Source organism: Cydia amplana, chromosome 14 (assembly GCF_948474715.1).
Source record: "Cydia amplana chromosome 14, ilCydAmpl1.1, whole genome shotgun sequence".
In the NCBI taxonomy this organism is placed as follows: Eukaryota; Metazoa; Arthropoda; class Insecta; order Lepidoptera; family Tortricidae; genus Cydia; species Cydia amplana.
In genome coordinates, this window is record NC_086082.1 from 7,476,779 (window position 1) to 7,488,181 (window position 11,403).

At 36.7% G+C, this 11,403-nt stretch overlaps 1 protein-coding gene across 1 annotated transcript; it reads left to right on the forward strand.

The window, feature by feature from the left end:
• Positions 1-4,132: 4,132 nt before the first annotated feature.
• LOC134654333 (uncharacterized) lies at positions 4,133-10,518 on the forward strand. Its single transcript, XM_063509797.1, has 3 exons — positions 4,133-4,465; positions 8,790-8,999; positions 10,304-10,518. The coding sequence occupies exons 1-3, from the start codon at positions 4,420-4,422 to the stop codon at positions 10,516-10,518; spliced, it is 471 nt and encodes a 156-aa protein (XP_063365867.1). The 5' UTR covers positions 4,133-4,419.
• Positions 10,519-11,403: the final 885 nt, after the last annotated feature.

Consider the following 11,403-nt stretch of genomic DNA (forward strand, 5'->3'; position numbering starts at 1 on the left):
TAATACTTGGTTTATAACTGACTTGAAACTAGGTACAGTCAAAAATATATACACAGACACACTACCTTAATATATAGGAAACTATCGTAGGATAATAGGGTATACTAGGTATGCTAGGTATCGCATAAATACACCCTCATAAACAATAAAGTTAAGCTACGATTAAGAAAAATAATGTTTTTTTAAATATCTATGAGTATAACATTACAATGTGAGACTGAAGTGATAACTTCGGTGAGCTAAATTTTACAGCCTGTAATAGACTGCCAATATTTAGTTTGCGTTTGTCAAAAAAATGCCGCGTACTTTGTTCTCGTTACTTTAATTGTTGATTTAACATCTAAATTATTTCTAACTGTAAGTACGTACTAAGATCTAAAACAATAAAGCTTTTGATTACGCGCAAGGTTATCCCTGACATGAAGCGAGAAATGGTAACACTTTGGCCATCTGGATGTCGGTTATCTATCAGAACCATCCGCGACTACTACATACCGACACGACTTTGCGATGTCTGCGGCCATAGTCCACATATCTCACAGTGCCGTGCATACAATTCATTGAATATGTTTTTCAAAACAGAAGAGGAAAGATGCTTGGACACCCTGTTACGACATGACGAATTTAGCAAAAACACAAGGGAGAGTTGAAGTAAAGAGGAAGAACGGGGACCAAGGAGAGCGTATTTGAGTAATCCATGGTATCTTGATAATTCATGGTATGAGAAGGTTTCCTTGAGCAACTTAAGTTTTATGATGAAATTGTTATATGTAGGTACTTTGTTTTAATTATAACTATCAGCCGAATCCCAAACATAACCCTCCCCAGTCCCCAGCACACTAAACATACTTATACAAATAACATGTCATATTTTAAATTATTCTATATTATGAGGCTTCTGTATAAGTGAATATTTCTTTAATATTTATCTACGGTTGAATACATACCGTATTTTCCGAGAGCGATCAAGAATATCAACAAGATTATTACCGCTACAACTAACAAACATTGTCGGCATTTGTCTGTACTGCAAAATATACGACAAACTGTGGCACTGGAAGATAAATAAGTATTAAATCCGATATTCTGAACTGTCATGTCGCCAACTATATTGGCCAGCGTTTACGACATACCTTACTTGTACCTACGTTTTCAATTTAAATAGCACATAGTAGTCTAGATATCTCTAATTTGGAGGGAATTCAGTCAATTTATGTGGCAAATATGTATGTGTTACTTACGTAATGGTTGTTTCACAGATGATGTGATGATCATGTGATGTGTAATTTTAAGTGAAATTGTATATTGTGAGATAGATAAATCATATCATATCATTTTTAACGTCCGATGGCGTGTTTTGTATCTAATTACAGAGTTATTTTATGATTATGCAAAAAGTTGTCGCTCATTGAAATAAAATCTGGGATCTTAATTCTGCACTAAAGGATGGAAAAGAAGCTTGAGTGTCCTTAGGCCACAGAACACAGTATTTCCGTGTTCTTGAACTTCCTAAAAGTGGTGATTTTTACTGCTGTTGGGTCTTCTCAAAAGTTTTCCGATTCCAGCCTCGTGCACTAAGTCGTCACTGTGATAAAGCCCTAATAATAACTTAAAGGGGCCTACGCCGGGCGACATCGGCCTGTCAGTTAGAACAAAAAGTTGACAGTTCCGAACAACTGACAGGCCGATATCGTCCGGCGGACTGGTAATCAGTGGACCCCTTAAGTTAAATCGGAGAAGGAGGTCACGCTTATACTTTTAAGCCTGAGACGATAAGCTAAATAGAGTTAAGAATGACCGCCTCGCCTAGCTTTTAAGAAAACGTCGTTACCGCGAGTCGCCCTGACAAATCAGCTACCTACTACCATTCCCAAATCGTCTATTTAAACGTGATTAATTGGATTACCTAATGTGTAGTAGGTGATTGGTTTTTATAGCCCGGCGGCATCTTGAAACGACAATCGGTGTCTTTGAAATCATTAGACGCATGGAAGTAGCCAAAAAGTGTCGCCCGCAAAACACCGAGGGTTTTGAACTTTGGAAGAATTTCGACTATTTCGAGCATGGGGTCTTATTCTCGAACGTGTATTTGGCGGTAATAATTATATCGAGAACGTATTGACCGCATGCCTGAACTCGCGTTTAAAGCACTATTAGCGTCGCACCAATATCGGCGTTTTATTGATATCGTAAAAATTAAAAAAAAACACATCCCCAGTCCAAAACTTAGTAAGACTGTGACTGTGTGTACATAATAAACTGAAAAAGACACGGTTGTGGAAAATAGTCAGGCTCGTCACTAATATAAATGACCTTGCCGGGTTTTAAACCTAGTATCATAACCGGTATAACTAAAAATTAAAATAATGTCCCGCATTCTCAACATTACTATTTAAGAATATCAAAAAAAATGTTTGTTAATTATCAATTTTACATAGTGCAATTTTACAATAAATTTCAAAAATACATATACCAAATAACCGCATTTCGATATGCCGCAAATAAATACCAGTTCATTTTTTATTTATATGAAAGTAAAAACTGTATTTTATCTCAGAAATAGCCTCGCTCCGATATCCTCTTAAAAGGCCAAATTCAAAACTGCAAAAATTACTCTGAGCCTTAAGGAGGTTAAACCGAGGATTAGGTGTACAAGCTCCGGAGGTAAGACCACGCTAAGCTGTATTAAGCAGCAGTCCTCGTATTATATCGATATCGTTTTTCCGTTTCTGAATGCGGTCCACGGATGGTTTTAATTAGCGAATAATGCTGGCACATTCATTACCGCCCACGCCGCTGGATGTTACGGAACCGATCGCAGTCTACACGGAAAATACGCACGATTTGGGTATTTAGTGCATCTTGGTCTCATTATACGTACGTTTTGGTAAAAACCAACTAATTAAATTTATAACTCAGTCATATTAGGATAGACCGAGGCGAATCGGGTCATTTCGCGTTTGACGGTAAATAAATACAATTTTTAAAGGTGATACTGTTTTTATTAATATTCAGTTGGACAAATTATTTATTAATTAACAGAATCCAAGGTTCAGACATACAATAAAACTTAAAGATGATTTATGAAAAATAAAATACTAAACCTCTAAGAATATCCGATTCGCCCCATTTTTAGGGGTAAATCGGATCAAAAAAACTGTGTCATAAAATCTAAATTAATAATATTTAACAACGTTAAACATATGATAAAGAATCACGAAGGGCAAATACTTGATATCAACTATAATTGGTGTCTTTAATATTGCATTTGAGCCTTAATTTTATTGTTCCTTTCTAGTTCCATTTTTTATCACACCGCAATATAAAGCGCAACATAAAATCACTCCTATATGCTACTATATGTTTTAACAATAAATCTAAAACATGCTAATGGCCTTTTAGCAACAAAAATGAATAACTTAAATGAAAATAAATAAAAGAAATTTAAACTTTTGCATACCAAAACTTGAACATCACATATAACCGATTCACCCCATATCAGAAAATTTGTTGTTTGTTACGGGATGATAATTGCAATAGTCGATCGGCAAATAACTTCTCGGCGTCTTGGTTTAATGTTGGCTGTCCACCACGGCTTTTTGCTATGCTTTGAGACATTGTGACTCGCCTTTTCAAGCTCGTAAACGGAACGTTGTACAACTCAGCCGCTCGACGTAGGGATAGCTGTTTCGTTAGAACCTTATCAGCAGCTGTAGTCATATTTTCTGCCGACGATTCCCCCTGGTGGGTCTTCTTTTTATACGTACGCACCATCTTAAACATGCAAGCATATAATAAGCTAAACAAAACATTTCCCCAGTGATCCGAATCGCCTCGGTCGACCCTACATTGGCAAAATTTAGCCATATGTTATGCATAGATATTATTTTAAGGTTTGTGAGGCACTAGAGTATGCCGCTAAATTAATGTATCATTATCATTTCATCCGTGCATCCATCAAAACCAGATGCGGACGAGACGTACGATAACTAAATGACATGATTTAGATATCATTCTGAAGTCAGTACATGTTCAAATCGGCCTGTAAGTATATTTGATTACGCAGGCCAAAGACTGCCATCCATTTATTCGAGTGTATACCTATACATGTTCATGCGGGTTAATCAAATCTCCAGATATGATTTATTTCGGTATCTGCTGCGTATAATCCCTAAACTACAGTAGTCTTCCGCTGTCACTGCTAACCGCAACTGAATTACGTATATCTTACTATTTTTATATATGACACAGTCCTAAAAACGCTGGAAAGATTGTCCGAGTAAATTACGGTGCTAGTGATAACGAAACTCGAACAAAGATAAAATGGTGCAGCATAGATAGAGATAGTGTAAAACAAAATGCCTTGGTGATAGGAATGTTAGTCAGTCAGTAAAGAAAAACTTTATATCGTGGACAAAAATGTTAGTGTTTATAGTTGTTAGTGTGGTTGTATTGGTACCGTATGGTAAGTTACATTCTTTTGTAAATGATAGAGAAAATGTCTACATTTGTATCTTTTCATACTTTGATTGATGAAACGATACACGAAAAATGGCTTTAAAACTTACTTATACATACATAACTATTTAAAAAGAACATATTATAAACTAACTAAATGCAGCGACGGATTTTATATAGACGAAGCTGTTACTAAATTTTTGACTTCAAAAATTGGTCCACATTACTAAATTTCCAGCTATTTAAAAAAGTGTTGATTGGTCAATTTTGAGAGCAGACTTCTATAGTTAGGTATTCTATCTAGTTCGTTGTACAACTCACTTAAACAACATATAGTGTTTGCTATCTTTTTGACCGGATGTTTTTGTAACATTGTTTTATTATAATCGCTTGTAATCTTACCTTGGACAAACTATACAATTAAAGGAAGGCCATGTAAAATCACTGTTATACAAACTGATTTTTTAACTGAAAATGTCTAACTTTGAAAAGTATTGAATTAAATCCAGTTGTACTGACTGACGCTAAAATGCATGATTTAGGTATTAAAAATGTTTTTTTATTATTAACTGGGGAGGCACACTGCAGCTAGTAAAATAATGTAAGGACTTAATAAATATGTAGTACCTACTTAATGCAAATGATCTCTTCGCTCTTTCTTTCATTATAAAGCTGCCAAACTAGTCCTTTCATCCTCACAACATCCTTTCGCATCAATGACCCAACAAAAACCATTGTAAATAAACAAAACACGGTAACATCCGTTGGGTAACATTATGTATATCACGCAACACAATTCCATTTGTCGGCACACTGAAACCATCGCCTACGACCGCGACAATGCATTGTAGCGGCTCATCCCGTCCAGCAACTACTGCTAAATAAATATTTATTTATTCCACTGTTGACAAACGTATTTACATTGTCAATGAGCATCCGAGCATGTCGACATGCGCGTGGGCACGGGATTTTATGCTGATCGCCGTTTGTTTATGAATTGGGTCACTGCTGTGTCGGTGACGGCGGTATAAATAGATAGACGCGTTTGGACTAAGCATACCTAGTTCCTGTTTTACGAAACTTACTGCGTTGTTATGAATAGTACAAATGATGTATATAAAGAGTTTGTAGATTATGGAACCGATCAACCGATAGATACGTGACAATGATTAAAACGCAATAAAGTGCTGTATCAAAGTGCTGTGAATCACCAACAGTTAACGTACATACCTGTAAATGCAATTAGATTCCCACCCTTCTTCACTCTTCTGTAATTGTTTTTCTATATTCAGCCAGTAGTACACTGAAAATAATTAAGCAATCAGATGGATATGTTAGCTATAGGTACAATTACAACGAAATAATTCAGTTATACTATAACTCTCCTCATACTAAGTAGTTAGCTACGGGTAACTCTATTGTAGAAAGCTCGCTATCCAAAGACGCAGCCACAATGCAAGGTGCACTTACATCCGTATTGTTTTGTCTATATTTAGTACTTTAGTTTTACTGTAAACGAGAAAGTCTTTTTTCTATACGTATTTAGCAGATTTAGCTAGTATCTCCACCAGCTCGCTTTGAGTATCCGTAGCTACAATGAAAGACGCAGTCATCCCTGACGCTCATTTTAATTCCAACTACAATTGTCACATTCAGATCACTCCCTCTAGTTGACATTGGGTGTCTCTGCTATAGAAAGCTCGCTATAAAGCCGCAGCCACAATGGAAGGTGCACGCACTTATCCGTGCACAATTATGTCAGACGCCTATCATCCACTTTCCCGGGCGACCGACTGCTCTTCACGCATCGCCGGTTGACCACCAACTTAAGACCACGGACAGATTGTTGGAACTAAAAATGAACAGTGCTGAGACAAAGTAGGTTGTGCTTTGACGCTCATGGATCGTGTGAAAGGATGAAACTCTTGAGCAGTGTGAAATGTAACAACTAGTGTTTATGTATTTTGAGTTTTACCACTAACATGTCGATGACGCAGCAGAACTTGATAAAACCCGAAAATATCTGAAAAAGAAGAAAAAGTGTGAAAAATGGGATAGGTACCATGAGAGAGAAATCACTATCTCTCGCCTAAAATAAGCTATCCAGTATACCCAGTACCCAGTACCCAGTGTCTTAGTCTAAAACTATAATATGATAAAGTTAGTTAACCAAATTTTCTTACAGACAAAAATCTGCATTCTGTCATAAACTTATAGTAGACCGCAAAATCTTGAGTCGCAAAAAGGATGCTTGCGTGATCTTAATACAAAGCACTAAGTTAGGAATCTGTTCGCTATAATATAAATTCATACATTTATGGCAACTTTCTCCAGATCATAGAAAAGCCGCTGGCATTGTGGCTCGTGTACAACTGTCCTTATTGGAACACTTCGCCTCATTATAGGCTAGTTTCGCCGTCAGTGTTCTATGACAAAACAAGATGATACTTTGCGGTCTTTCCGGGAAATCATGCCACAACATAGTAGATAATAAAGGGTCGTGTCGCCATTCGTTTAATTACGCTACACGTCAAATCCAAAAGGAGAAAAGTGAAAGAAAAGCGAATGATCGAGTTAAATAAGTGGTCGGCTCTGGGCTCGGCATACCGACGCATCGAGAGCGGATTCTCTCGCTTTCAATAATTACGTAGCGTACGCGCCTGTATTGGAACGACGGGCTGATGACCGGTAAAATGGCGCGAAACGCGAGAAAATGACATATGATTGCGGCGGTTAAAACAAACGTAAAATGCGCTCCGGAGTGGTCATTACAAGCGGGCACGCCGATCAGTTACGGACAAGTAAAGGTAGATTGGACATACAGGGACTGGGCAAATGTCAGCTATCTAATTCGCAAAACCTTCTCTTGACTATGAGCTAGAGCTCGTCCGTAGTCTCTAGTATAACTTAAGGTCCTTGATTACTATGCGTAAGCGTAGATCACACCAAAACTGGTTCACTTGAGGCGTTACACCAGCGAAGCTTTGTAAAGAACAGGCCAGGAGTCAAATGTCGATCGATACCAAGTCGCCATGGCGAGTCGATGATGAGGGAGCAATTCTGGGGCGCAAATTGGTAATCACGATCGCTCGTGCACTACTGTTACAGTATAGAGTAATAGCACTGAGGTCTTACCTGGGTGCAGTGGGTTTCTATTCCAATGTCTTCGTAAAATCCTAAGATACGGATGCCTCGACCTGTAAAAAGCACCTCGGATGTGTCGACCTGTAAAAAGGCAGTAGGTAGGTAGAAAGATAAAAGAGCAATCGCGCGCCATAAATTAATAATTTAAGTTCCTACCTTAAGAAAACGGGATAAATACTGAACAACTGCTGCTTGTAATGGCGCTAGTAGTTATTATATCTAGTTAACCGATAATCGATTTATAATTTTCATTTAGGTACAAACTCTAAACCAACTTAGATGCGTTTGAGATTATGTGAGTACCTACTTATTTGTACCTATTTCTTATTTAATGGAAGAGTAAATCTACCTTGATCATTGCTGGCAAACTTATTAAGATAAAAATTTACAAATCTGACACATGTACGCAAGTGGTTCCCTTATACAAAAAGTTCCAGATAAACATTATCTGATCGAAGTGATCGATGGGCACTTTCCGATTCGACCTAGGCCCTGAACCGAGAAAAAGTTCACCAAAACACCACTTTATAAATATAGGCTTTAAAACAAAGCTGTCGCTTGTCTGAAAGCGATCGATTCTTAACAACCCGTTTAGGACAGGACCACGTTTTATCTATAAACAATTTTACAAGTATTAACAGACAACAAAACCACATTTCTTCTGCATTTTGGTTAAGCGCATGTCAATCACATCAATGTTACTGGTTTACAACTGTATAATTTGAAGTCGTAGTTTTATAAAACGAGATTCTGGCGCCCTCAGGGCTTTCTATATACATACATTATCTTTACCTGAATTTGTTAAAATTTTTAAGAACATGTTCGAATAAAAGTGTGTCGAAATCGAAATAGGTGCACCGTTAGTAATCGAGTTGTTTGAATGCTGCTCCACTGTGTTAACCTTCCGGTATCTTTATTTAATATATGGAAATCTGATCCATACCTTAGGGTCAATTAATGTATAACTGGACAAATCTAAACATACACATCACATCTTGATTTGAATAATCACGCTTTTGCAATGATACGTTGACGAGACCATTTTACTGCCAATCATAAAGCTGCGTTCTTACTTAAAACTTACGCTCAATTAAACTCAACGTATCAGTTACCCTCGCGAACACTATCGCCAACACATCGTAGTCAGCAAAACATATTCTCACGTAACTATTCCTCATCCTCAACAGTGACGACAGAAAGCTGCTTCGAACAACGCTGTCTCGGCTGCCATCCAGACGACGCCGCGTTTCCCGGCTCACCCATACAATGCCACCCCAGCACCTCAGTTACTGCCGAGTGGATACACAATCTAGGGCATCCACCACCGTCCACGGATTCCAAGGTGCCTATAGAGTACCACTGCCTGAAGATGGTAGCGACTCCAGATGACAAGACATGTAAGTTTGTTGATAATTTATAATCAAAATTCAAACGCCTGAGGCTCATCCATAAAATGTCAACTAAGTGAATGGTGAGTGACAATCTCGGGCATCCACAACTGTCCACCGACTCCAAGATCTAGAGTTCTACTGTCTGAAGATATGTCATGTAAGTTGATTGAAGATTATGACCATGATTGTGAAGGCCCGAGGATCGCCCACAATATCCTACCCCAACTAAGTATAAGCCAAAATGTGGGTATACGCAATCTAGGACAACTATTTCCGTCCATGTGAGTAGGCGATTTAGCATGAAGATAAGTAGTTTAGAGTAATTCATTATATTCCCTCGTCATCATCTCCTAAGTCCTAAAGTAATAAAGAATAAGAACAAATTTAGTCAAACAGGTCTATTAGGGGTTACGGCGTCAGCCACGAAAGCTGAAGACAGTTGTGTCTTGACCCTGGTTCCCTGGTTGGAGGCCTTTGTTATTTTCTCTTTAGTATATGACATCTACGTTAATAAACTGAAAGAAACGCCTATGTGAAATAATTGAGCAAATGTTCAGAAAAGTTACACTAGTGACGGAGTAATTTCGTAAGATGGAAAAGCACCCAGAATTATAATATTACTAGCGACCCGCCCCGGCTTCGCACGGGTTAACAAATTATACACAAACCTTCCTCTTGAATCACTCTCTCTGTTAGAAAAAACCGCATCAAAATCCGTTGCGTAGTTTTAAAGATCTAAGCATACAGGGACCTGTAGACAGACAGCGGGAAGCACTTTGTTTTAAACTATGTAGTGATAAACATTGATTTCCAAGCAAATTACCCAACAACTGATACGTGATACGTCAAGTATGGAGCTGATAGAGATATGTGTGCATTATTACTACCAAGTTTGTGCAAAGCTAGCGTAGTCTAGTTTAAAATAACAAGACTGGTTCTTACAAGAGGAATAATATTGAGCTTAAATATGAGCTTTATATTAAAATTAGCTCCATTTAATTAGTAATTTTGGTTGAAAGTTGGCAACTGCCGTTTACGGGCATTTAATTAAGGCGAAACAGTTTCAAAACTCGCAAATTTGAATTCGCTTTGTTATTAGTTTAGTATTACGTCACTACCTGTGAGTTCCTGTAATTGGCTTCCTGTATCTACTATAATCTTTATGTTAATGTCACAGCTGTTGGATCTCCAAATAAATAAAAAAATACAGTCCCTCATCACTACCCCAAGAAGGAGATATTGGTGCGAACGTTCTATTACATTACGTGAAAACTACTTGAAGTTAAACTGACAATTTCTTTTATTTCTAGTTGGCAACACCGTGGACGTTATACGCGGATGCATCCCCAGGGTCCAAGTGGACTCAGTCTGTCTCGCTTTAAAAGCTGTGGAACGAGCGAGAGGCCACAGCGACGCGCGCTGCTTCACATGCAACAGAAATAATTGTAATTCGGCAACTAGCATACAAAGTTTTAGTCTTCATATAGTATTTGCCATTAATTTAATGTACTTTTTATTGGGGTAATTTTAATTAGTATTAGCAAGTAATTATAAGCAGAATTATTATTGTGACATGTGACTTTTATAAGTTGGATTTATAAATGAAAATACGTTATAAATTATACAACCTTCTTGTATTTTTAATTGTTAACATATTTTTTTTAATTTGTTTTAAAATATCACTGTTAAAATAAATCACACAACCATTATTGCCAACTGTTAAAATAACACAGTTTAAAACTAAAATGGAAGATCATCAGATCATACTAATTATAAGGTAAGTAGGTCCATCGAATTTAATGTTTATATTAGGCGTATAAAATAACATTATTTCATATAATTAGTGATATGTTATTAAATTCGAGAGTTAATTGCTGCCGTCATATGAGAAGTAGACTTAAGATTTCTAATAGATATTACATACATTAAATATACTACTTATATTATTGCAAACTATCTAAAAAAGACTAGATACTTAGTTGCAAATTACATAATTAAATTTACTTCTAAAAATTTGTACACTATACATATGTAATACCTGGCCTATGGCATTGAGTATTTCCAAAATAAATGCAAATATTCGTTCATTGTGTAGGTACTTAATACTCACATTACATTTTTTTTATAAAATTATTTTAACATAAACTGGCAGTGGAGTGCAACGATCAGATTAATGTACTAAAATAAAGTAAAGTATGTCAAAGAGTTACAGATAAAATATAAAATGTTATAAAGTTTATCAAGAAAATATAAAAAATAAAAACAAAAATATTTCAAAAGCTGTAGAGTTACACCAGTATGAGATGTTGACCAATAAACAATTAATAAAATTCGCTGAACAAATACACTGAACTTATTTTACACATCGGCAAAAGAGTATCTAAATACTTAATAGTATACATTTAATACA